The sequence below is a fragment of the Corythoichthys intestinalis genome, chromosome 8, assembly GCF_030265065.1.
Source record: "Corythoichthys intestinalis isolate RoL2023-P3 chromosome 8, ASM3026506v1, whole genome shotgun sequence".
Classification (NCBI taxonomy): Eukaryota; Metazoa; Chordata; class Actinopteri; order Syngnathiformes; family Syngnathidae; genus Corythoichthys; species Corythoichthys intestinalis.
Genome location: NC_080402.1, coordinates 22,913,641 through 22,941,255, shown reverse-complemented (window position 1 = coordinate 22,941,255; position 27,615 = coordinate 22,913,641). Strand labels below are relative to the sequence as shown.

Here is a 27,615-nt window from a genome sequence, read left to right as displayed (position 1 = left end):
AGCAATAAAAAATAAAAACTTACTGCAGCCGTCAGCCGCTACAAACTACGCCGACGTTGCTAAAACCTAGCCTGCATGATGCTACGGTGGTAGCAGGTAGCATCTGATGCGTCTCATAGCTATTATATGTAGAGTGAGCGGCGTTTGTAAACAGCCGCCATCTTAAATCAGTAGACTTCTCAGCGCTAACATATATATAAACACCTAACTTTAAAGTGGTGTGTTATCAAGCGTATTGGCATTTTTAGGTAAGAAATATATGTATAGATTTTTTATAAGATTCAAAGGTTTTTTGAGTGAAAGCAGTGAATTAGTCTTTTTTTTTTTTTTTTTTTCTAGTCACGTCTGAGATGCAATTGTTGGCTGTTTTCAACATTGTACGTCGAAAATAACGACATTGACTGAAAATGGTTCAATATTAGATGAAATGTCTTGTTTTCTCAGGTATACACTATTTTTATTTAAATTGCTCTTTACCTAATAAAAAATATTTTATCCAATTACTCCATTAATCGATAGAATGTTCAGTCGACTACTAAAATATTCGATAGCTGCAGCCCTAATTTCCTTACAACTTGCTCCACCAATATCCATGCTGGTTGAGGTTACAAATTTTGCACATTTTGGTGTAAATTACTTGCACTTTCCGTCTTGACTAAAACTGACATTGTGTTCGCAGGAGATGGGAAAGATTCTAGCAACGGTGAATGTCCAAGTGGAAAGAAGTCATCTGCTACTCGTATGGTGACCCGCCTGAGGAACCCAGAGAGCAAGTTGAGCCAGATGAAGAGCCAGCAGGTGGCAGCTGCCCTTCATGAGGCCAACAAGGGCTTCAAGGAAGGAAAAGAGGTGAGGAGATGAATGACATTGTCTGGGTGTTGAGCTATCATATTATGTGCAGAGAAACTTTGTATAAGAGCTGTTGTTATGAATTGTAAAATGGGGGTGAAATTCAGAAAAGCTTGCTCACAAACACATTTTTAGAACTAGGCAAATAACATAACTTTTAATTTCACACTTGCTGGGTGCAAACCCATAATTAAGTCAAAACTATTTGCAATAATGCAGTAATTTTCACTTATGTTCCCTTTACTAGGGAAACAAACACATTCCATATCAACAGGTAGTACTGCTAATAATAATTACCAAAATCCCAAATTATTTTAAAGAGGTAAATAAAAAGTCGTTATCTTCTGGGAACACATACTGGAAAAACTAACATATGAGAAAAATATAACCAAAGTGACCATGAATACAACGAAACATTTTTTCACATAAATATCCACAGAAACAACCAATGTAAAAGAAGGACATTTATAAGCATAAAGCAACTGTTAGGGTGTTTCTTGATTACTTGAAACTTTTAACAAACACAAAACATTTTCTGTGCCTGTCTATAGATCCTTGTAGTGAATGCACAAGGTGACATTACCCGTGTCAGCACACGCAGTAAGGACGTGGTGATGAAAGGGACGCTCTGCCAATACTTCAAGCTCGGTCAGGAGGGCAAATATCGTGTCTACCATAACCAGTACAGTACAAACACCCTGGCCCTCAATAAGCACCAGCACAGAGAGGCAAGTAGTGCTCTGTACTCACAGAACACCATTTTGACACTCCCATAGATTATCTTATGATTTCGAAATACATGTTCATTGTTCACTAGGATCACGACAAAAGGCGGCATCTCTCCCACAAGTTCTGCATGACTCCAGCAGGGGAATTCAAGTGGAATGGGTCCATCCACGGTTCCAAGCTTATAACTATCTCTACAATAAGGCTGACTATTATCCAATTGGAAAACAATGTTCCATCACCATTCATGCACCATAACTGGGCCTCACACAGGTATGGAAATAAGCAGCACATCATGTGGCCATCGTGTTGCTCTTTTCAGCACACTTTTGATTACTTAGCATATTTTTCGGACTATAAGGCGCACCATCAATACACAAGTTTATTTTCATACATAAGACGCACCTGATTATAAGGCGCATTAGCTCAAAATGTACACATTTTGTCATTCGCGGTGTTGTTTTTTGGCAACGGTGACTAAAACGAAAATATTTAGTCGACAAACAATTCTTTCATTATGATGACGAGACGATAACGAGGTAAAGACGTGTCTTGGGAGACTAAACTATAAGGACACCAAAGCCAGTTTTTGTCTAACAAGACGAGAAACAAGACAGAAATACGCCATAGTTTTCGTCACATGTTCACAATTTGCGACATTTTATGTGCCGTTAGCCTTCATTGTAGCAGTGTCTGGTTGTGTCACTCATGTGACGAGAACGATTCACAAACATCCAAATTGCGATTATTGAATTATACCAGATAAAGCAGAATTAAAACATTCAGCGTGGTCTTAGGGACGCAATGAGGAAAGGACCGAGAGTAAATATCATGGTTAACTCATGCCGCTAGATAAAAAAATAATAATACCTGACTGCGGCCGACAGCTGCTTCAAACAACGCCCAGTTGCTAGTTGCTAAAAACATACGGCCACATACGGCTACAGTAGATATCACATATATGTAGAACTAGATGCAAAATGACAGAAGACGGCTACGTTAGAACATGTAAAGAGAACTAGATGCGAAATGACAGACTTGCCGTTTAGTAGTTGTCGCGTTTGCAAACAGCCGCCATCTTAAAGCAGTGGACTTCTCTAGAAGGCTGTTGTAGCGAACCTAATTCACATTTTATCTAAAATACTCCTAAATCGGCAAAATCTTGACTTGAATCTTAAATGATGAAACAGTTTTAAAACTTTGACATGTCAAAAGTAGACAGAAGGGAAATTATGGTATAACGGGGGCAATTTTAACAACTTAAACTGTTGATTCAAATCATTAAATTAATTGAATGTAGTTTAAAGCTGCTGATACAGTGGGGACTTGAGTATTTTATTTACTGTTTTTAACTGTTAACCTGATACTGAAATATTAGTTTGGTTTTGGCTGAGAAGATTTTTGAACAATTTTGGAACTAATGTACGAAACATTAAAAGCGCGGCAATAATCGATTTATAATCGAATCGGAGCCTCTGAATCGTAATCGAATCGTTAGGTGTCTAAAGATTCCCACCTCTAATAGTTATGCTCTAATGAAATGGTTTGACGTCATTAGCACAACAATAATTCACACATTAGGTGAACCGTCATAGATAAAGGGTTTTATGTCCGCATTGTAGTCAGCAAAATACGGTACTTTTATTTGGAACAAAATAAACACTGATGGTCCAAAAGTAAAGAAAAGGAGTTTAGAAATTGTTTGTTTTGTAGGACCAATTGGATCAAAGCAGTACAAATGTGCAGTAAGGCCAGGGAGTTTGCCCTGGCTCTGGCCATCATGGAGTGTGCAATCAAACCTGTGGCAACCATGCCAGTCTGGAAGGATTCACTTGGCCACACCAGGTACAAAGAGCAGGTTATCAGTGTTTTGCTGTGTACACGTCAAGCACAAAATCGATTGAAGTACAGTGGAACCTCGCTAACCTGGAGCCCATCGCTGCGCAACTCTTATTATCAGCCTTTGTCTGTTGACTGGGCCAAGCAAACAACAGCAGCAATTATGGAAAGGACTTTGCTCACTACCCTCTGGTGTTTTTAGTTCCAGACAGACATTAATTTTTCTGAGGATTTTCTCTGCTAAATCTGGATTCTGTTGGTTCCGAATTACGAGATTCCACTGTATTTGCATGGAAATGTAATCATCATTCAGCTGTGAAGACCTTTCTGAAAAATAATGAATTTACCTAAAGAGTACGTATGGCAAACTTCATAGACATCGATACTTGATTTCTATGAAGTTTTCCTGCAGTTACAAATGCTGATAGATCGAACCAAGCCTTCAGTGTTTGCACAAAGGAAGTGTGTTGTCAGTCAGAGTGTTTCAGCAGCCAGTGGTGATCCTTACCAGATCAGATGAAAAGACCCACCCTAGCCGCGAGGAATAATATTTAGACTGCAGGTCCGCTACTAGAACCACCCACTTATGCCTTTCAGCGACCACTGCTTGAACACAACACCCCACATTTAATGTAGCCAACATTTCAGAGTTGGAACGAGGCCTGCACAATACATAGTTTGAACAGCGTCATCGTGATGTGCGCATGCAGGACGTGCAATTGTTTTTTTTTTTGTTTGTTTGTTTTTTGAACATGTAAACTTTTGTTTTGCTTAATAGAAGCAGTAAGTGTGCAAGAGGCATGGCCCCTGGATAGGGTTGGGCATCGTTTGAAATTGAACGATTTAGGTGCAGATTCCGATTCCACGTTTCGATTCCGGTTCTGAACGATTCTCGATTCCGATTCTTTTAAGTGGCAGGGTAAAAAAAATACTTAGTTTATATTAATGTCTTAACTTCTCGATGTTTTTTTAGATTAAATGAACTTCTCACAGGGTTAATTTTAATTTGTATATAAATATCAGTCTCTGAATTTGAGCAATTTTTTTTCCACTTGCCGGTCAGAGCATCGAAACAAGGAATCGAAATTTAAAATTTCGAACAATTCCGGGAGCATCGGACTGTTAGAAACGGTTCCCATCGATGCTCGATGCCCAACCCTACCCCTGGATCCCTTTTATATACTTGTACAGCAAATCTTCATCATTAATAGATGAACCCACTTAGCCTAGATCAGTGGTTCTTAACCTTACTAAAGGTATTGAACCCCATGAGTCTCCCACGTGCATTAACCGAACCCTGTAAGCTAGCAAGCTAAAAACTAAGTGAATTTCCATTCAAATTTCTCCATTTAGACAGCATGTCTTTAAACAGGCCAAAATGTATTTTTTTATCTTTATGCCTGAAGTAGGGATGCAGCTATCGATTATTTTAGTAGTCGATTAATCGATGAACTAATTAGTTCGAATAATCGAGTAATCGGATAAGGAACATGAAAAATTAAAATACCTGAGCTGAGCCTCAAGCGGTATAAAAAATAAATAAATGAGGATCTATGTACAGTAAAAGAACAATTGGCTAACTTACATAGCAAACGTCTGCTAGCTTAAATGTTATAAAATGCTAACATTTTTTCCAATGCTCTTAACAAGTGGTTCAGACTCATATTCCCACAAAAACGGCTAAATATACATATAAACTAAATTACGAATGCATTAAAAAACACTAGCCCAAACAACAACTTAGCTTACGTTGGTTTTAACAGGGAGCAGTTGGATTCAGCCATGTGAAATGAGGCAGACCAGAGGGCTATGTAACCACCCTAATCAATAAACGAAATGTAAACACTTTGAAAATAAACCATTACAACGCCACTTAAATTAAACGAATACTTGAAGCGACAAAATTTGATTCGAATATTTTTTTCTAATCGAATACTCGGGTTAATCGATTAATCGTTGCAGCATTAGCCTGCAGCCTCATCAGACCACTTAACCAAGACTGGTCCAATGCGCATATTTTAGAATTTTTCATTCAAATTTGGAGGAATATTAATATTTATGATATTGTTCAACATTAAACCTGCTTAGTTGCATTAAACTTGACTGTGCAGTTTGTCATGTTTACTCAAATCTCAAATTATATCGAATTTAATGAAACACCCTGCACAAAGCGATCGCCAAATTAGTACACAAAGTCTTTGTTTAAAAAAAAAAAAAAAAATATATATATATATATATATATATATATATATATATATATATATATATGTATATGAATCTTCTCAGGAATTCAATAAACAGTGTGAATTCGCAACAAATAATTTTCCCTTTTGATTTTCTTTTCACTTTGGAAAATGAAATTAAACTCGATTCATTTCACATTGTTTCTATTTTTCTTTTATTCCAGTCAAGTCGTTTATGGCGTAAAATGTGACGCAAATGTTGTTTTTTATGTCCACGCAGTGCGCGCCATCCGTAGGTCTGTCGTACTTCCTCATACCAAGTGATAGTCAACCTTCCACTGAGCAAACCAGTTTCTCATTCCATCAGATAGAGGAATAGAAGAATAAAGCCTGTAAATTAGGGACTAACCTGTTTCCAAAACCTGGTCTGAAACTACCTAGATTAAGTCAGCGTCCAAAAATACGGCCCGAGTGTCATTAGCTTCACCGAACCCCATTGACTGACTTAACCAACCCCCTGGGGTTCGATCAAACCCGGGTGAAGAACCACCGGCCTAGATTAAATGGTATTTTATGAATACAATTTGGTCATGGTGAGTCAACCAGTCTTTCCAAAAAGAGCTGTTCAAGTCTTTTGGTGAAAATTCTTCTAGTTTTGTTATCGCAGTATTGCAAACCCCCAAAAAGTCGCGATGTCAATTTCTTCCAATATCGTTCAATCCTAGTTGGAACCATAAAGTGACAATCTAAGCAATCCAGAATCAAAGAAGCATCAATGGGTAAATCCATAGCAACTGGGAGGTGTGTTTTTTAATAATTATTCGTTCTCGCATAGTTCAATTTCCCAAAAATGTTTTCATTATTGCTGTTCACTGCAGCAATAAAAAAAAAAAAACTACTCAACTAGTTTCATCCACTTCAGAAAAAATAATGCCTCCCTCAAATATAATCACCTCTACTCCCATGAGAGAAAAAATGACACTACCAGTAATTGCTTAGATCTTAGATTAGATTTTCAAACAGTCATTTAGAGAATAACAGAATGAAGAGTGTTTTAATGGCTGCCATTTTTGATGAAAAAAGATACAAGCCACAAAACCAAGGACTGAGTTCCTATTAACCAATATACTTTTTATCACCCAAAGCATATTAATTTAAATAGATTTAACATTGTTAATTCCATGACCTATTTTTCAGGTTAAACCGCATGACCTCCATGGAGCGTGAGGAGAAAGAGAAGGTAAAAAAAAGGGAAAGGAAGTTGGAGGAAGAAGAGACGATGCAACAGGCTACATGGGTCAAATACACTTTTCCAGTTAAACACCAGGTACGTCACATTTACAAAACTGCATGAAGTTTGTACCATTTTGTTGCATTTGTTGAACTGGAGCTGACATTTTGAGTAAGGTCGACTCGACTTGCCTCCTATGCGCATTCTGTCGCAATACCCCTTTGAAATGACGTCTTGTGGTTCATGCGAGCATTGCTGATAGTTGAGTAGAAATCCTGCTTTTAAAGTTGGTGGTCAGCAGTGTTGTTATTATTGGTGTTAGAGTATAATGCCGTTACTAACGGTGTTATTTTTTGTCATTAGTGAGTAATCTAATTAGTTACCTTTCCCATCTTCGAATGCCATTACCGTTACTGAGGATGTAAAGGCGCGCGTTACTACAATTTGGTTGAATGACGTGGGAGACACTGAGAGAGTAGAGCAGGAAGGGGGTTGTGACGCCATTGCAAACGCGATGCTAGGTGGCTTGGAGAGTTAGCATAGCATTTGCATTCTCGCGAGCAGTAGCATTTGGCGTGGAGGGTGTCATCTTAAACTCTCAGGCAACTTTTTTTTTTTTTTTCATACAGTTCGTGACATTCAGGTGGGTACAATTAATTGAAATTAATGGATTGTTTTCATGTTTTGTATGCATTATCATCACCAAATGGGCGGTTTGCATGTAGATGTTACAATATTATAATAATTTGTTTTTATTTTTTATTACCAAAAATAGTCACTTGCCCTAAACTTTTCTTCAATTACATGTCTATAAACGTTGTATGATATATATAAAATATAAATTATGAAATCAAAACAACTAGAGCAAAGATAGGAGAGGGAAAATATTCAGAGCCTCACCTGCAAATTAAAATATATATCTACAGTATGTTTACTGTATTAGGGGTGTGATGGTACGCACAAGTCACGGTTCAGTACGTACCTCGGTACGGGGGTCACGGTTCGGTGCAGATTCAGTACAACAGGAAAAGCAAAAAGGCTTTTTTTCTCACAGCATTTGAATGTTAATGTTTGAATACCATTACTCTCTTATATACTGTTGGTGAATTTTAAAAAATGTAAAAAGTGTGACCTATGTTGTTTTGTTTTTTTAATCGAAAAGACAGTTCATTTCATTTGAATCAGTTAATATAAACATATTTGATGTGAAAGACGTTATATAGAATGGATCATCTAATAACGTGTAAAACATGAAAAGTAACGTCAGTTAATTTGCTGAGTAACTAATTACTCTTACATTGATGTAACTAAGTTACTAACTCAATTACCTACAAGTTACTAACTCAATTACCTTTTGGGAGAAGTAATTTGTAACTGTACCTAATTACTCTTTTAAAGTAAGATTAACAACACTGGTGGTCAGCAACTAAAAATATTTATTCCTGGTCTCTCATTGTCTTTGTTCCTGTACATTCATTCCACACATTTTTTATTTCTCCCAAATAACTCCACTGAGGATTCATTCTCTTCACTTTTCTACCCTCTGCAAAGGTATGGAAACAGAAAGGCGAGGAGTATCGTGTTACAGGTTATGGCGGCTGGAGTTGGATCAGTAAGACCTATGTCCAGAGGTTTCTGCCGAGACTTCCTGGCAACACCAATGCCAACTACCGCAAAGAACTTGAAGGTCTGGTAAAAAAAAAAATATTCATGAGGTGGTGTGGGGTCAATTATGTTGTTTTATGCTTTGTAATCTTATACTGTATATACTAGGGTGACCATATTTTGATTTCCAAAAAAGAGGACACTCGGCTCAGCCTCGAGATACTTGCGTTTTACTCGAAGTTCACTCATAGGTGTCTATATCACTTTAATGTATTTTAAGTGTGCCTCCTTCGTCTGAATAGAAAATTCAGTTTTATTAAGAAAAAAAAAAATTTTTTTTTTTATTCAACAGGTTACAGGTTACTCAACAAACTTTAGTCTTCCTAAAAAATAATCAAACAATAAAAACGCAAGGAAAAAAAAAACAAAACCCGGTTAATCATTTAATAATGATTTAAAAAAGTAATAATATAATGTAGACCCATTGAAATGTATGTATACAGTCTGTGACTGCGCAGCATGCACAAATTTGTATCCAAAGTAAAATAAAGGTAGTTTCGACTTATTTGGGGTACATGAGCATTTGATTATACAGTATACGTATTGATTGTAAAAAAACTCAAAATAATTAACATAGATGACAGAACCCTGAGGCATAAGAAACACATGTACCGTAATTTCTGGACTATTGGGCGCCCCTGATTACAAGCCTCACCCAGTACATTTTTAAAGGAAAAACCATTTTGTACATACATAAGCCTCTCCTGCCTATAAGCCGTGTGTGTCCACCTAGTAACAAGAGACATTGACAAAGAAATATACAGTTTTATACATATATATATATGTATACATGTATATACATATACATATACAGTAGCCCGTGCTGTCCTCCTCGTCACGCAGCAGAATGGCCCCTTCGAAACCCGTTGGTGATGGCGGACTCTTTCACAGCGCTTCACGCTGCCAGGCTCCCCCGGCAAACCTGTGTAAAAGCGGCTCTTTGCATGCGGCGAGTCTTGGCAAACGATCTCTCGCCGCTCGTCATCAAAGCTTCCCATACAACTCGGATGGCCAATTTAATTTCTTCGAGCATTTTCCATGATGCAGGTATGCCAATTTTACTCATGCACAAAGGCGGATGCACAACGCACAAAGTTAAACTACCGGTAATGGTGCAAACTTGCGTCTTCCTCCACACATATATTCCACGTGTCTCACTCCCACATTCCATGCTCGAACTTCCCTGGCGGCCGTCAGAAAAATACACAAATTGGCCGCATCATTGCACACGCCGCAGGACCCAAAATGAGGGGGAAAAAGTAGCGGCTTGTAGTCCGGAAATTACAGTACTTACAATATAATACTAACATTCAACCAAATACACGAACATAAAACAATTACTACACGACTAATACAATATACTGTATCTCTGTGTACACATACTGTGTAACCCAATATACACAGAAGACACATGATCGACATTAATAGGAGATAAACTTACAGATCCGGTTCTTCATTCGAGTGGATGGTGAAGTGTATAAAACACCTGGATGCGTCGGATGGCTTTTCCAGTGGAGACTTTTTATTTACAAAACAGAACCAGCGCCGGACACGGCCACTCAACATGGCACTCCCGCACAACTTGAACACCTGCCTCCCTCTCTCTCCTTCGCTCTGCCCAATTTCTTCTTATGCGCTAAATTTGTAATGCCAGTCATATTGAAAAAGGATAGCGGCCCCTTGGGGATGGCAGTAGCATAAACGTCTCTTAGAACTACTCCCTATCCCCCTACTGGTAGGAGCCCTGTCAACGCAGGCAGGCGCTGCCCACCAGCGGCCGTAGGAATTCTTTTCAAATTGGTCCCGTGAAAAATCTTGAAAACCGGACATTTTCATGAATTATAGAAGCCGGCCGGACGATACGGACATGACGTGAAATGTGGACATGTCCGGGCAAAAGAGGACCTTTGATCACCCTAGTATATACTAAGCTTGAGAACGATAAACCGATACGACCGGATATCCGGTTTTACAGGTGAGAGATACTGCTGTATCGATAGTAAAGTTACCAATGGTTTCGACAGTAATTAGCCATTAAATATTCAATGAACCGATTGTAAAGATAGAATTCGGCTATCGCGAGCACAAGAATCGGCTTCTAATACTTAGTTCAATGCATTGCTTAATATGATAATTTATCTTTTACCTCACATGCTGCGCTTGTGTCATTCACCACATAGCGCACTTAGATTGTGACCGCTGTCGTGGTTACCCTAACTTCCCATTCATTTTGGCAGAACCGCTAGAACTTACCTATTGTGTTCAAAACACCAGGAAATACAGTAGTTAAATTACTGCACGTGTCTACTGCACTTGTCTGTTACTGGAGTTATATTTTATTATCAATCCCATCCAACAAAATGACGGTCATATGGTAAGCTTTATTATTTTTTTTCATAAAACATAACATTGGTATGAAATTTTGTTGTTTAATTTAATCTTTAATCTTTTTTTATATGTTGAAAATACTGTACGAACACACACAACAAATGTTTACTATCGTATCGTTTTCACTCTGTATCGAACCGTGTCGTTCTTAAACTGTATCGAATCGTATCGAATCGCTCGGCCTTAAAAATGTATCGTTTTTTAATCGAATCGTAACCTGTGTATCTTGATACATTTCGAATCAGCTTCATGCCAGAGATTCCCAACCTTAGTATATACCCCCTTTTGAGCGCACAGTATCTACCCAGCTCACATTGGCTATACTCACTAGTTACTACAGGCAGGTGCTCAGAGTTAGTATTTTAGTAAATAACTTGGCTTTAAGTTTTCCAATGTCTTATTTCAAGTGGCTAACTGGCTAACCCAAAGTTGATCTAGAGTTTCCCATGCTGTGGGAAAGTACCACTGGATACAGCATCATTTCTCACTTATTTAAGTTAAACAAGGTCAATGCCAATTAACTCTCTTATTAAATGAAATGTAAAGATTTTTGTGGAAGGTTCTTTATTTTCAGTCTTAGTTTTACACAGGAGGAGAACAGTTTGATGCCAGGTGACACGTGTTTGACAGTGGTGAACATGTGTTTCAGTTACAGTTTATGGTAGTGGTGCTTTAATTTTCAGAGTGTGCGCAGGGAAAGTTAATTGTGTAAGGTTCTTATAAATTGAGCGTGTGTACTCAAAGCACTGAGAAGATAGAAAGTGCAGTGAACAAACCCTCAAGAGATGATGGGAAAAAATATTTGACGGATGAAATGAAAGGCATAGAGAGACACGATAATGAAACAAAAGCAAATGTTCCAAAACTGAAGACCAAGAAATATGGCAAAGTTTATGTCGAGCTTGGCTTCACTGTGACTACAGTGGACTATGGGGAAAGATCGGTGTGGTCTTCTGGGTCTAAAAATTAAGAGTTATTTCACCATGATTGAATGTACTTTGTCTTTTTCTGTTCCTAAGATGCTAAACTTGGCCTAAAGTGCACCCTTTTGGACTTGAGTCGACGACCGAGTATCCATGCACCTGAAACTCAGGGAGTCTCTGGCTTGAACAGTGATACACCAGACAAAGATTCATCTTCAGCTTCCAAACCCTCTCAAGACAATCAGTTGCTAGACGATGTTTTGGCATCTAGTGAAAAGATTGAAGAGGAAAAGAAAGAAGCTGATTGTAAAACAGAAAAATCTGAGGAATTGCCTGTTGACCACTTACCTGCCAAGAGGGAGTTGGATTCCACTAACTTGAAATCGGATGATGAACAAAGTAAGAGTGTAACAAGACAAGTACAGTGGTACCTCTACATACGATCGCTTCGACACACGAACTTTTCGACATCCGACGTATAATTTGACTCGCCATTTGTTTCTACATCCGACGACATGCTCGAAATACGATGACAATGGCAGCACCGCAGACGAATGCACGGCGGATTTTCTTGTGTGACAAATCAACACAGGTTTCAGAAAAGGTTGGTACAGGTGGTGAAACAAGGAAAAAGTTGATGCTTACCTTCGAAATGAAGATGCAAATGACAGAAAAATATGAGCGTGGGGTGGGCATCCGTGAAATGGCTCAACAATACATCTCCACGGTCCTCCTCCGACCATCGTTCGCCAGTCTTTATAAATTAAGCTGACAATTCTTATTGTCTCCAAAGAAATCGCCAGCTTCGCCACGTTTTCATCATTTCTTTTACAACTTATTCAACACAAAACGCCTGCTGTCTGCCGCAATTGATGGTGTTCTCAAGAGAACATTCAAAGTGAAAGTGAAACTCAAGCTCACCGGTCTGTCTCTGGCACGTGAGCCCCGCGGTGCGTTCAGGTACACAAAAAAACGTCCGCCTTATTAGAACCCGATTCGTTACACTATTACAGGAATTATTATTATTCTTTTTATTACATTATTCCAATTTTGATTTATAATTTATTTGTTTTGCTACGTGTAATTGCCATTTGTAATAGCACCAGCAGTATTTTTTAAGGATTTAGTGCAGGTTTTTGGGCTGTGGAACAAATTAATGGAATTATAATGTATTCCTATGGGAAAATCCTGCTCGACATACGACCATTTCGACTTACAAACAAGGTCCTGGAACGGATTAACTTCGTATGTAGAGGTACCACTGTATTACATATTTGTTCCAACTATTTGTACTACTAATTCTTTGTAGAACGGTTCTAAAATTGTAACTTTGTACCTTCTTTTTTATTTGACAGTGTCCAGTATTAAGGAGGAGTCTGTGAAGGAGGAGGAAATTACAGATGACCCCCTTCGTCCTTTTAACTACGATGTGGTGGATGTCAGTAAGGGCTTCAACACTCGCATTCCATACAAGAAAAAGGTAAAGTCCTCCAAACTCGACGGTCTGCTGGAGCGGCGTGTGAAGCAGCATACGATGGAGGAGAAGACAAAGAGTGTGTCTGCATTCAAACCCAAGAGCACTCCACCTCTTTCACCCGCCTCTTCAACACCACCGGCCACCCCAGTCCGACCACGGTCACCGCTGAAGCCCCAGTCGCTGACTCAGACACAGCTCAAAGTGGTCGAAGCTGTGACAGAGGATCAAAAATTTTGCACAATTCCAATTTCTAGGCCTGCAGACGCAGGAATTGAAGGTAACAGTCAGGCTGTCATCTCAATAACCACGGATGATGTAGCTGCTCGACTTTCATCTGTTCCTGATCCAACACTCAAAGACAGTTGCAGTTCTGTTTCAGAAAGAGATTCTTCTTCACCACATAAACAAACCATTACATTGTCACAGGAATTGAAAGTAGATTCTGTAGAAAGGACTACGGGGCCAAAAGATTGCTCTACAGAGCAACAAAAAGACAGTTCTTGCTTAGACGCCACTAATGATGGACTTATTGAAAATATTGGGTCTGAGGTGCCTAACACGGACTCCTTTAGAAAGGTGGACTCAGTAAGGACACATACAAATATTGTTGACCAAATAAACAGTGAGAATTCACCCCTCCCGAAAACTTCACAGAAAAGCCCGGAGACATTAAGCTCAGTAGACGTAACCACTGAGATAAATGGCACAGTGCCTGAGGAAAACCAGGACAATATGCAGGATGCCGATGAGTCAAGTTCTCCTGTTTCAGTTTCTCCTCTCCCTCAGATAAATGGTAAGGACGGTTTAGGGTCTGAGGTCGAGCTGAGAAACTCTGTGGTAAGTCCAAATAATAATGTTATAACGAACAAAACCAAGGTGAACAGCATTGGTCAAGTAGAGAATGAAGGCATAAACTCACAGCAAAAGCTTTTGGTAAATGGAGATTTGGTTCTTATGAACAAAAGTGCACATGGAGCAGAAAAAGAACAGACCCCTTCAGAATCATTTGAGAGCAACATAATGACACCAGGTCAAGATTACCAACCACCTGTGAAAATATCAAAACTGGACAACAATATTGATTCATTTGAATCTCATATCCCGAGCACTTTGCGGCTCAACAGCTCATTTGGATGTAAAACCAGCCCTGTTGTTAAGATCATCAGAATGGCACCTTCGCCAATACCTTCAACGGAAGAGTCCAGTTTAAGTGACGAGTTTGCAGAGAACAGTGACCGGGAGACGGCAACACCATTGAAGACGCTTGTCAGCGAGGGAACAACCAGGGCGTTGGCAACGGAAAGCGCCGTCTCCACCCTCACGACCATGACCAAAAGAACCTTGACTAAAATCTCTTCGTCCAGTTCTTTAGAAGACAGCCAGAATGAGAGACTGGCTCAACGGGAGGACTCCCTTTCACCCTCCACCAATAAATCAATAACTGAAACCAGTAGTACAAATTCTGCATCACGCGCAGATATATTTCAGGAAGACTCAACAACCAGGGGCCGAGTACGCCTCCGCAAATTTTCCCGCACCAAAAAGGTGCGCTCGGACACCGCACTTCCTTCTTATCGTAAGTTTCTCACCAAGAGCAACCGCAAGAGCATTTTTGTGTTGCCGCACGACAACTTGAAGGTGTTAGCGAGGAGGGGCGGATTCCGTGAAGTGCCAGTCTTTAACTATAACGCCAAGCCAGCCCAGGATATTTGGCCGTATCCTTCCCCAAGACCCACATTTGGCATCACTTGGAGGTAAGTTATGTCTTTCTACTTGACCCACTCACACTCTGGCATCATTGCATCAATCATAGTAGCAAATAAGTGTGCTTTCTTTTTAGAAAGTACAACAGTCAAAATTGTTTTCCCTAATACCTTTTATTTATTTTGATGCATATTTCATTAGTCTGGCAAGCATTACTTTTTATTAAAAAAGCAACCAGGATTAATGGGTAATAGTATAAACATAAAGTTATAAAATTAGCTGCTATTTGAAATTTTGCTAGTTTTGTAACTTGTTTCATTCTAAGCACACTTATCCTTAAAATTACAGCAGCAATGTTAGGTAACTTTTCAGCCTTTATAAAATATTTTCATTTGTGATGATATGTCGACTGACAACTAGTTGAATGACACGTTTTTTAAATCTTCTGGGGGTCTGTATAGCTTTCACCTGCACTAACTTTGAGGAAAAACTACAAATGTGCTGACTGCTTTACGGCATATGTCACTTCCCTCTTTCCCCATTCAATATAAATAGGGATGTTGATGCGAACTCTTTCACGAGAATTCTAAAAAGATGGCAGAGCAACAAAAGAGACAAAAAGTTTTGTCCGAACAGGAAAAAAAAAGGCTACGAGTATAAAAAGATACTGAACGATAAACATTGGCCTGGCTTTCACTCGCTGACGTGAACCCCACCCCTCCCTAACCGAACTCATCAGCGCTGACGAGTCGGCTTGGGTGGGGGGGATAGCCACAAAAAGCCACACGGTTGCTAACCGTCATATGCTATTGTTTAGCCACAACTGGATTCATTACCTTATTAGTATTCATCCTTCACACAGCCGCTGGAAACAGAAATGTCGTTTAATCCATCTGCAGGCAGCAGGGAGATCATGATTTCATAACACTTTGCGGGTGTGCGCTGGTCCCCATGGAAAACGCAGTCTTCCTTAAGGCAAAACACTACCGCTTTTGTCCACTAGCGTCGCTAAAATTCAATCAAAACTGAAAAGTTGCTTAGTGATGCTTAAAGAATGATAAATTTTTAACCCACTTCAATTCAGCTAGTCTTTTTAGTACTGTTCAATTTCCTCATCACACAATTTTTTTTTTCTTCACCAAGCTCTCACAAGGGATAGGAAATATGCAAACACGGATTTTGGAAAAATATTAATCGATTGTTGGCAAGTGGTTAGCACAATGTGTTAGTGTCATAAAATATGTTACAACTGTCAACAGCGTTCGTAGTCAACAATAATATCCGTTTCCCATGTACTAAAAAGGCTTATGAAATTATTTACTGTAATAGGCGGATATTAGTTGTTCCATTTACATATTAGAAATAAAGAAACAAACATCTCCCCAAACATCGTTTGGTTTTACACTTGCCTGGTATACCTGGTATATAAACTGGCGACCGTCCGGCGGATCAAATTCCGAGGGCGGAGCAAGCCACAGCAAACAGACAGCGGAGTGGACCAATCAGCGACGGGCAGACGTGACATTAAAGCGACAAGTAATTAGCGTGAGCAGAGAATGGAGAAGTTTATTCGATGTGGCTAGCACGAGCCATGTTGACTGTTGTCAATGACTTGTTTCGATGTGTTTTTGGTCATTTAAAACTGGTTTTATCGCGGATTGGAACATATTCTCGGCTCTCCCGTTCGCCATCTGTGTTGTTGTAGAGACGACTTTCGGCGCGCAAGAGTGACGTTACTCGTTAAGAACACGTCACGCAAATAAACAAATCTGATTGATTGGACGTTTGATTTTGTACCTTGCTCAAGAAGCTGTTAATGGGCTGGGTCCCAGACTATTTCTCAGTGTTTGAAAAATACAGGGAGAATAGTCTGGCTGTGCCAGGCAAGTTTTACACCGGCTACTCCAATTCCAGAATTATGTTGCAATGTGGATTCTGAAACACCGAGTGAGTCACTGGCAGTCCTGCTGTCATGCCACACTAATAAACTATCTTACACCACACAGTCAAGAGTACCAGACACAGCTCCGTCAACAACCATAGAATCAGCTAAACTTCCAATTTGTTTTGTAAACCTTCCACTATCAAGCACAGACGTATTTGCATTAAAGTTGTTATTGTATAATTGGAGCGTGATTGTAACTACAGCGTGGTAATTTCACTACATTTATGCTTTTGTGTATGCAGGTATCGCTTGCAAACAGTGAACACTTTGGCTGGTGTGAGTCTGATGCTTCGACTGCTCTGGGCCTGTTTGAGATGGGATGACATGGCTGTAAAGCCATCTGCAGCCGTTGGTACTACACGGACAGGTAGAGCTATCCTCGACCTCACCATCACCCCAAATAACCATTTAGGTTTCTTTCTCGGAGCACTCCAAGTGATGACAGTTTATTGTGAGATTATTACTGTACGGTATTTAAGATGTCCCTTTAGATTTTTACGATTTCCAAAAACGAAGAGATAAGGTTTGTTTGTGTTTCATACATTAAGAAAAAGAAACATGGATTGAAATACATCCATCTCCTGTGGCTGACACAGGTGTTATGTTGGAGATCATTTCCTCCATTTTTCGGGCTCTCCTCTTCATCGTCATCTCAACCCAGCCCTATCCCCACTCATTACCACAGAGACGTCAGACACAGAAATCACTACCACAGAGATCATCAAGCGGCGTGACGTGGGACCCTACGGCATACGCTCGGAATACTGCATCCGCAAAATTATTTGCCCACTTGGAGCTCCTGAGACCCCCAAAGGTTAATCTCTTTTATTCCAGACAATCTTTAATGACTAGCTGGTGTTGTAAAAAGGCATAATACAAAAGGATGCAAATTGATTTATTTACACCTGGACAGAAACCCACACCCCGCAGAGGAAAGGGCTGCGCTCCAGTGCCTTGCGTCCCAAGAAACCCGAACCTCCCAAGCAGACGGGCCCCGTTGTGATTGAGACATGGGTTGCTGAGGAGGAGCTAGACCTTTGGGAGATCAGAGCTTTTTCAGAGAGGTCAGCATAAGATGCATTTTCCATTGTGTCCATGGTGTAATAAATGCTGTTTAACTCAAGATTGTGATATTTCGTTTCCCTAGGGTCGAGAAAGAAAAAGCTCAAGCAGCCGAACAAGCCAAGGTGGGGGGTTCATATAATCTTTTGGGTCTATCTATCATCCATCCATCCATCATCTTCCGCTTGCTCCGTGATCGGGTCGCGGGGGCAGCAGCTTTAACAGGGAAGCCCAGACTTCCCTCTCCCCAGCCACTTCAACCAGCTCCTCTGGCGGGATCCCGAGGTGTTCCCAGGCCAGCCGAGAGACATAGTCTCTCCAGCATGTCCTGGGTCATCCCCAGGGGCCTCCTGCCGATGGGACATGCCCGGAACACCTTTCCAGGGCAGAGGTTGCGCTAGACTTTTTCGTTGTCTGTCATTTTGACTGACAGGGTCATAAAAATCCGGTCATAATCTATTTTTACCCGTCACTTAAATTTTTAAAATGATAATAATGACATATTCACTAGTATTTAATTTTCATTCATTTTTAATTAATATTCTGTCCGAACAAGCTTAACAGAGAATCCACACCGTGCCATCACACATCAAGCAGATGAATATGTAACTTTTTCTCCGCAGTGACAAAAACAGCTGACTGTGGCCCCAGTAGGTAGGCTACGAGCCGACCTAAGCATAGCTTTAGCTTTTTTATCGACGCGACTGACAATGACATTCTCCTGTTTCAACAAGCTATCCTTTACCATCAGCCCTGTCTTTCTTATATATCCTCTGGTCTTCCTACGTCTCTTACCGTTCTTGGGGGTAATTTAGTTAGCTTTGTGTAGCGATCGCAAATGCTACTCAGTGACAGCCAACGAACACTTGTAATTTTTTCATTGATAACATATCTTAATCCTATAATTTATTTACACTTCCCCCTTACTAAAGTTGTTTTTTATATATATATAACAGAAACGGTAACAGTGGCAGTCAAATACCATTGTAATTCTTTTCAGAAGCAGTACGGCACAACGTTACGCTAAAAAAATAAGTTAAAAATATAAAAATGGCTTACCTCTTTGTCCTCTGAAAGACCATGCCAACCAAACATAATGTTTACTGCATGTGAAACGTGAATGGATTCGCCGAGCTGGTGTTAAAGTCCGCGCTAGTTAATTCGGGCTTTACATTTTTTCCTCCCTAGTTTTTGGTTCCAGAAACGTATGAAGAAAACATCCTTCATGTCTCGTAATGTCTAGAGTCGTTTCTACAAGTTCCAAAAAAGCAGTGCGTGATCGGCATGTTCGTTTTTGAATGATTACCGGAGAAAAGTAGCACTTTTTACGATGGGTCTGTGCGAGGGTGGGTCTATAATGTCCCACTTCGGCTTTACTTCCGCTTTACGATGCAACGTCACGGTCTAAAAATAGTCTGCATGCGGTACGCCATTGCATGCCTGCTTGTGCATAATCAAATGTCTCAAGTGGGATTGCTGCAGAGGCTGTCCTTCATCCTCCACTGCATCAGTCCCTCTTTTTTCACCTCTTTTATTAACACCATCGTCGTTTTGAGGCTTTTTGAAGAAACTTCGGACACTCAGTTGCCTTGACATTTTTCCGAGTAAGGCCAACGACGTCATGCATCAAGAGAGACAATAGCTAATTAATATGCTCACTCGCCGCCCTGTGGTCTGGGGTGTGAATTGCAACCTGTCAAAATGACGGATGGACTTCAGTTTTTTCCGTCACCGTTTTAAAAAACCGGTCAATGACGGAAAATATTCGGTTAACGCGACCCCTGCTCCAGGGATGCGTCCAGGAGACATCCAAACCAGATGCCTGAGCCACCTCAGCTGGTTCCTCTCAACGCAGAGGATTAACGGCTCGACACAGAGTCCCTCCCGATGACCGAGCTTCTCACCCTATCTCTAAGGAAGAGCCCGGACGCATTGCGGAGCAAACTCATTTCGGCTGCTTGTATCAGGGGTCTTGTTCTTTCGGTCACGACCCATAGCTTGTGACCATAGGTGAGGGTAGGAACGTAGATCGACTGGTAAATGGAGAGCTTCGCCTTTTTGTTCAGCTCCTTCTTCACCACTACGACCAGTGCAGACTCCGCATGACTGCAGACGCTGCACCGATCCGCCTGTCGATCTCCCGCTCCCTCCTACCCTCTCTTGTGAACAAGACCCCAAGATGTATGAACTCCTCCACTTGGGGCATGATCTCATCCTCGACCCGGATAGTGCGCTCCACCGTTTTCCGACTGAAGGACCATGGTCTCAGATTTGGAGGTGCTGATCTTCATCCCAACCGCTTCACACTCGCCTGCGAACCACTCCATTGAGAGTTTGAGTTCAAGGCTTGATGAAGCCAACAGCACCACATCATCTGTAAAAAGCAGAGATGCAATGCGGAGGTCACCAAACCGGACGCCCTCAACGCTTCGGCTGCACCTAGAAATTCTGTCCATAAAAATTTTGAACAGAATCGGTGACAAAGGGCAGCCTTGGCGGAGTCCAACCCTCTCTTGGAACGAGTTAGACTTACTGCCCCAATGGGGACCAACCTCTGACACCGGTCGTACAGGGACCGAACAGCCCTTACCAACGGGCTCTGGACCCCGTACTCCCGGAGCACCCCCCTCCGGGCTCCCTGAGACACAAAGTCGAACGCCTTCTCCAGATCCACAAAACACATGTAGACTGGTTGGGCGGACTACCATGCCGAGGGTGTAGAGCTGGTCCACTCTTCCACGGCCGGGACGAAAACCGCACTGCTCCTCTTGAATCCGAGATTCGACTTCCCGACGAACCCTCCTCACCTCCTCTTTTGAATCTACTCATTGCCCTATTTTCGACTTGTGGTCATAAACATTTCCATGCTTCCAGAAACGTCAGGAGCAGAAGCCAGGCTCGGTCACGGTCACTCCAACGGGAACTCCCGCAACACCGGCTGCGACGCCTAAGGTCATGGTGGCTTCACTGACAGGCCAGGGAACTCCGAGCGCCAAGGTGGTGCTGTCTTCAAAGATGGGAACGCCTGTCAAATATCAGCAGACCAAGAACTTCCAGCAGTCGTTTGCCACGTGGATAAAGCAGAGTCAAAACTCACCAGGTACTGGATTCGAAGTCTTCTAAATCGTTGAATTTGGTGGAAGTGCCACATACATGTACTTGTTGGAATCGCAATATTTTATTGTTAATAGATTAATGCAGCAGTGTCAAGCTCATTTTTTCCCCAAAGGCCACATTGTAGTTATACAGTGAGCCCTCGCTACTTCGCACTTCAAACTTCGCGCCCTCAGTCCATCCCAGATTTTTTTTTTTCAACTACAAAAAAAATAAATAAATAGATGGAGTATTTTATAGAGCTGCCCCGATCCGATCACATAGTGTCTCTCACTCTCGCTCCTGCTGCTCTTGGTCCGGCAGTGCATTGGAGTTGCTCATTAAAGTTGACGATGATTGACCGACGTTAAGGTTTGATCTTGCCAGAGATGCTTGTAAGTCGAAACTTCAGAGCGCCGCATGCGTCAATCAAAGTTTAACTTGTTAAACAGTTGCTGTGGCAACTCATTTTGTGTAAGTGAGCAGCTTGAGCGGATTTGAGTGGACTCACTCAATGAAGCACTTAATAAAGACAAGCATTTTTCTACTTTTTGTTTAAAAATATTTCGGTGGGACAGTAACATGTTTAAAACTTATCATAATTATTAAATTTGAAGTGCTTCAAAACATTTATTAAAATATATCTATTAGGGCTGTCAAAATTATTGCGTTAACGGGCGTTAATTAATTTTTTAAATTAATCACGTTAAAATATTTGACGCAATTAACGCAGATGCCCCGCTCAGACAGATTTAAATGACAGTACAGTGAAACGCACACTTGTTGTGTTTTATGGAGTTTTGCCGCCCTCTGCTGGCGCTTGGGTGCGACTGATTTGATTGGTTTCAGCACCCATGAGCATTGTGTAAGTAATTATTGACATCAACAATGGCGGGCTACTAGTTTATTTTTTGATTGAAAATTTTACAAATTTTATTAAAACGAAAACATTAAGAGGGGTTTTAATATAAAATTTCTATAACTTGTACTAACATTTTTCTTTTAAGAACTACAAGTCTTTCTATCCATGGATCGCTTTAACAGAATGTTAATAATGTTAATGCCATCTTGTTGATTTATTGTTATAATAAACAAATACAGTCCTTATGTACCGTATGTTGAATGTATATATCCATCTTTCCATTCCAACAATAACTTACAGAAAAATTTGGCATATTTTATAGATGGTTTGAATTGCGATTAATTGCGATGAATTACGATTAATTAATTTTTAAGCTGTAATTAACTCGATTAAAAATTTTAATCGTTTGACAGCCCTAATATCTATAAATAGCTTCTTTTTTTGTACTTTGGAAAAAAGTGAAAAAAACATGTCTTATATGTATCTATTTCCAATGATAAATCTGAATAAGTGCATTGAACACACACAAAAAAAGTTGTTTTTTTTGTGGGGAGTAGGGTTACTTCGTTTTTCACTTATCGCGGCAGGTTCTGGTCCCCATAACTGCGAAAAAGAAGAGACCACTGTACGGTAGTTTCCTTTCGAGGGCAATTATGTCTGCCAGCTGGGAGTTGTCGCAATTCATCGACTGATTAGCAACTATTTTGTATCTGATTTGTCGTTTAGAGACATTGTTGACCTAAAATTGTCAAAATAATCGTAATAGTTTCTCAATAGCAAATATATTAAATACTTAAAAGGGTAAATACTGTATCTCTTTTTAAATATACATGTAATTGTTAAACATTATAGTATAAAAGCTAAAATATATATATTTTTGTTTTTCATTTGTGTTTTCATTATTTTTTAATGAGAGAACAAATGGGGAAAATTAAATATTCTATTCTGAATTTTTAATCTATTTTAAATGTAATTTTCTTTTGCGGGCCACACAAAATAGGCCTTGAGTTTGACACCTGTGATTTAATGGTACTAATGAGCTTATTGTAGCTTTTTACCCGCTATGTTACCATTGGAATCATGAGCTTAGTCATTACAATATTTTGTTTGCTGATTTTTATGCGTCTGCTTATACAGACACCACGGTGACCACGACTGGTGGACACACATTTCAAATTACAGGAACCACAGTGGGTGGGAAGGTACTGACCACCAAGCTGCCTCTTCCAGCCAACAGCAAGCTCATCACGGTCAACATGGCAACTTCCCAAGGAGGTAGACCAAATTTTTATTAACTTTCACCTGCTCTGCTCAGAAGCAGGCGAAGGGGGTGAAAAGTTATTTTTATGTGGTGTGAGTTGTGGCACAATTCAAGTTGTCTAATGCAGCCATTCATTCAACGTTATTGTGGTGTTCTTTTAATGTCTGCCTGCCCATTGAGTCATTAGCTTACTTTGGCATGGATCATCATCTCTGGTTGTGCCCAGACGGCATGGTAATATAATGGAAATTAACTATTATAGTTTGATGTTTAAGGGAATGTACAATTTGTTTAGTCTGGGATTTTTAATTTGAACTGTAATTTTTTTTTTTTTTTTCAACTTTTGGTAATGTCAGGCCTTTGTAAAAGTGGAATGGTCAGTTATTGGTTGATGGATGTTTACTAGTTAAAAAAAAGGACAAACTAATTGGGTGTTGTGAAATTTGATTCTCATATTTGTTACACTATAAATGTTATGAGAGCAAAACATGCATAAATAAACACTCCGCAAGTTTACAACCGGACGACTGTAGAGGTTCAAAGGGGATACATTTTAACGACCATATTAGCAAACTGCGGATAAAACATTGATATCTACTTGCCAAAAATTGAAGTGATATTTCTTACCCTTTTGGAGTAACCTTAAAGGAGAAACCTACATTTTAGGTGGAGTGTGACCATTTAATGGACATGACTATTTATCCTGCATGACTGCGGGGCACAATGTTTGTTTTGGAAGGGCTTAAGGAAGTTAGGCATGAAAACAAGTTTACCCTGAGGTCTACTTGCCAGACAGGTAACCCTCTATTGCCGGATTTTAGTTTTCTTCTTTTCCCCTTCATCTTTTAGAAAAGAAGTCTACCTCTCCACCACTCGGAGTCCCAACTCATCAAGTTCCTTAAACAGCCAGTCCATAGAAATCTGTGTTTTGATGTATGTGACCAGAGCAGAGACACCCTATGTCTTACAAGCAGGTTTAAGGTCACTGTTTGAAGAAGGAAATTCTTGATGTAAAGGTTTACCTGGCTGGTTGTGGTTAAAAAACCCACAGCGGGATCTGAGGGGAAAAGAGTGTGATACTCGTAAGATTTTTATTTGAGCGATCAACTTCACATGTGCTTGCACGGGAAATATGAAATGCTGCCTTTGTTGGATGAAAGTTAAAAGTTGTGAATAATTTATGAGGGGGCTCAAATATGTTGGGGGGAACCCAAGTAAGCTTTCAGCAAGTCTTTGAAGATTTTGTTTACCTGCTCCACTAATATTTGCTAATGCTGTGATCAAATGTTGGCCATCTTGCAAAGAGAGAAGCCCACAAATAATGCATTGAGTCATGTCAATGCACGACCCGTGCACAACTGCTTGCTTGTAGCTTGCCGCCACTGCTTCACAGTATTGTATTGTATCGGGAATGGTATGATTGTGAACATTTTCTAGTCATAGGAAGTTTGCTGAGTAGCAGAAAATGGGTGGCAGCTTTTTCCCTTGTGACGCGGCACAGATGATTGTAGAAGGATTCCTGGTTTGCGACCACAGGGGCGTTTGGGGAAATGGCGAGTAAGTTAATAGGCTGCCATTGACGACGATAGACGTCTAATCGTTTTCAACTTGGAGGGGCTGGCAGTCACTGAATGTGTTCCCCACCTGTAAAGCTGTTGAATGTGGCACGAGAATAAATTCAAAACTTGTACCAACTTTATTTGTTCTTCTTATGTTGCATTTTTAGTGTGTTGTACAATAGCATGCTTGCGTTTTCCTATTATGTTTTGATTTCCGCACCTAATTCTGACCTTTTGTGTCTTTATTTTTTTTAACAACCCTCAAATCAGGTGCCATGCAACAGAAGGTGTTGGGTATCATCCCCTCTGGTACAACGGGTAGTGCTCAGACCTTTATCAAATTGCCTCGCACTACACCTGTGAACATCAGGCCCAATATCCCAGGCACACAACAGCCGGTACGCCATGCTTAAATTTAATTTATACAGTAACTTTTTTGTGGTTGTTAAAATGTATTAGAGTGTGGACCTTACGATCTCTGTGGACTGTTTATTATAGGCTGGAAAAACACTTTATATTCTTAACTCATTGGCTAACATTGACGCTGATAAACGTCCAATCCATTTGGGCTGGGGGGAGGACTGACAGTGATTATTTACTGCCAGCCCCTCCTAATTCATATGGATTGGATATCTATCACCTTCAATGGCAGCCAACGAGTTAGATTTTTTTCTGTTGTTCAATTCCCCCTTTTCTGACATTTTAATGAAAAAGCTGTCTTTTTAAGTCTATGCTTTGTTAATATTTTTTTACCCCGATGGTCAGATCCGGCCTGGTGTAACAACGATTCGAACCCCAATGCAGCAGGGCGGGCCTATGGGAAAGACAATAATTAGAACACCACTTGTAGTCCAACAAGGTAATTTGCTGTTTGGAGTTTGTCTTGTTAAAATAACTGAAAACCTAACATTGTTTTATTTGTGATCGAAAAAATAAATGTGCCACCTGTTTCTTTTTAGGTCAGAATGGCCAACAAGTTGTAAGTCAAATCTTACAAGGCCAGACAGTGTCCACTTCAGTTTCTGGAGCCAGCCCCGTCGCCACGGTTACGGGCCAGGGCCAAGCAAGCCCTGCTACAGCTGGAATGACATCCGGCCAGGTTAAACTCAACATCGCACAGCTAACCCAGGTTAGAGAGGATTGTGAAGTGATCATCAATGTGAATGTTACTCACTATCCAGGTTAATTTAGGGTTCTTATTGGTGCTTGACTAACATTTTTTCAAGGAATCGATCTTGGCTTTGTAAACAGATTTAAAATTTGTGCCAGTGTGTTAATTTATCTTCTACTATCACCCCTATTACAATGGTTTTATTTGATATAGGATAATAGAGTATATTAGGCATGTGCCGGTATGATAACCTTAAGCAAAAGTATCACGGTATCACAGTATTGCAATTAAAGCTCTAAAATGTGTTATTTTGAGATATTTATAAAAAAAAAAAAAAAAAACTTTTTTCCATTGAACAGGATTTTTATTTTTCAAAACATATTTGCAAATTGGAACATACGTCTAATATTAAGTTAACATTATTACCATCAGAACAAAAATAATTGAATATTTTCCATAAAAAGCAAGTATGTATGACTCGTATCATGTTTACATTATACACACACTCTCTTTCTCAACACAAACAGTTGCCAGAGTGAAAAAAAACATGTTTTACCACCGCTGACAAACTAAACACGCTGGAGTTACTAAACTATATTTTTGTATAAATGCTAAATCATACGGAGGTATTGCCTCCTCGACAGCCACCCTCCTCAAACATGTTTTACATGTCGGTTGTTTTACATGTCACTCTAAGCCGCGGCCGTCTGTCATTTTTCTGTAGCCGAAGTATTCCCATACAAGCGATTTCGTTTTCTTCGATGGACGAAAAAGTTCAGGAGTTTCACCTCCTCCAACCATCATGGAGCACAGCTTACTCACTGAAACTGAGTAACAAACGTTGGGGGAGGGTTGAGCCTTACAGCTGCAAGCGAGAGATTTCTCCCTGGCACATGCCTAGAGTATATGTTAATGTTAAAGAGTGTATTCCGATATCTGTAAGGTGATTGCAAAAGCTTGGAAACTGATCTTGAACATATGATAAGAGTGATAGAACTGACGAAAGTGAAATAAATAGAAGTATTTTTTCCTCTTGTTCAACTCCCTTTAGAAGCAGCAGGCTGGCTCAGGTGTTGGTGGCTCCCACCAGGCTCTGACAGTGATGATTCAAGGTCAAGGTCAGACCACCGGCCAGCTTCAGGTCATACCTCACGGAGTCACGGTCATTCCGGGTCCCGGCCAGCAGCTCATGCAGGCCACCTTGCCCAATGGCCAGATGCAGCGGTTCTTATTCACACCCCCTGCCGCAGTGGCAACAACTGCGCCAAGCGCAGGTATGACTGGAAACACATTAGAAAGGCCATTGTGTTTTGTCACATTCTGTGACTCAAATTATTCAAAATCTGTACAGCCACCACACCGTCCAACCAGCCCAACTCTGACTCGACAAAAACACCGGCCCAGCCTGCTCAAGTGGCAGCTGCTCCAGTGCAGCCAGGGGCAGCAACCCTGGCTACCACCAGCACCCATTCGGCATCCACTCCACAAGGGCAGTTACCCTCACAGACGCAAGCCCACATGCCTATTCAATCTCCCACCTCGTTGCAAGTGACAACACAGGGTGGAACGGCACAACTGCAACTGCAGCAGAACCCCCAAATCATCATGTCTGGACTGCAGCAGCAGGTCCAGGTATGGTTTATTCAGATTTACAAGGAATGTACAAGTATATGCTCAATATAGACAGATAGAGAGTGCTATAGATCAACTCAATTAAACCCAAAGTGGATTTAAAAT

The 27,615-nt window shown here is 40.4% G+C and overlaps 1 protein-coding gene across 4 annotated transcripts in view; it reads left to right on the top strand.

Annotated features, from left to right (window-relative positions):
• Positions 1 to 27,615, top strand: part of LOC130920228 (nucleosome-remodeling factor subunit BPTF-like) — a 100,451-nt gene that overhangs the window by 50,832 nt on the left and 22,004 nt on the right. For all 4 annotated transcript variants that reach the window (XM_057843275.1, XM_057843274.1, XM_057843272.1 and 1 more), the window contains exons 7-25: positions 680 to 849; positions 1,401 to 1,577; positions 1,667 to 1,848; positions 3,289 to 3,420; positions 6,795 to 6,924; positions 8,380 to 8,515; positions 11,901 to 12,203; positions 13,160 to 15,035; positions 17,173 to 17,297; positions 17,616 to 17,744; positions 17,844 to 17,994; positions 18,078 to 18,117; positions 20,867 to 21,092; positions 23,085 to 23,222; positions 25,038 to 25,165; positions 25,533 to 25,626; positions 25,727 to 25,896; positions 26,930 to 27,152; positions 27,230 to 27,510. In XM_057843275.1, the coding sequence (XP_057699258.1) occupies positions 680 to 849; positions 1,401 to 1,577; positions 1,667 to 1,848; positions 3,289 to 3,420; positions 6,795 to 6,924; positions 8,380 to 8,515; positions 11,901 to 12,203; positions 13,160 to 15,035; positions 17,173 to 17,297; positions 17,616 to 17,744; positions 17,844 to 17,994; positions 18,078 to 18,117; positions 20,867 to 21,092; positions 23,085 to 23,222; positions 25,038 to 25,165; positions 25,533 to 25,626; positions 25,727 to 25,896; positions 26,930 to 27,152; positions 27,230 to 27,510 (4,811 nt within the window). The remainder of the gene's footprint in view (positions 1 to 679; positions 850 to 1,400; positions 1,578 to 1,666; positions 1,849 to 3,288; positions 3,421 to 6,794; positions 6,925 to 8,379; positions 8,516 to 11,900; positions 12,204 to 13,159; positions 15,036 to 17,172; positions 17,298 to 17,615; positions 17,745 to 17,843; positions 17,995 to 18,077; positions 18,118 to 20,866; positions 21,093 to 23,084; positions 23,223 to 25,037; positions 25,166 to 25,532; positions 25,627 to 25,726; positions 25,897 to 26,929; positions 27,153 to 27,229; positions 27,511 to 27,615) is intronic.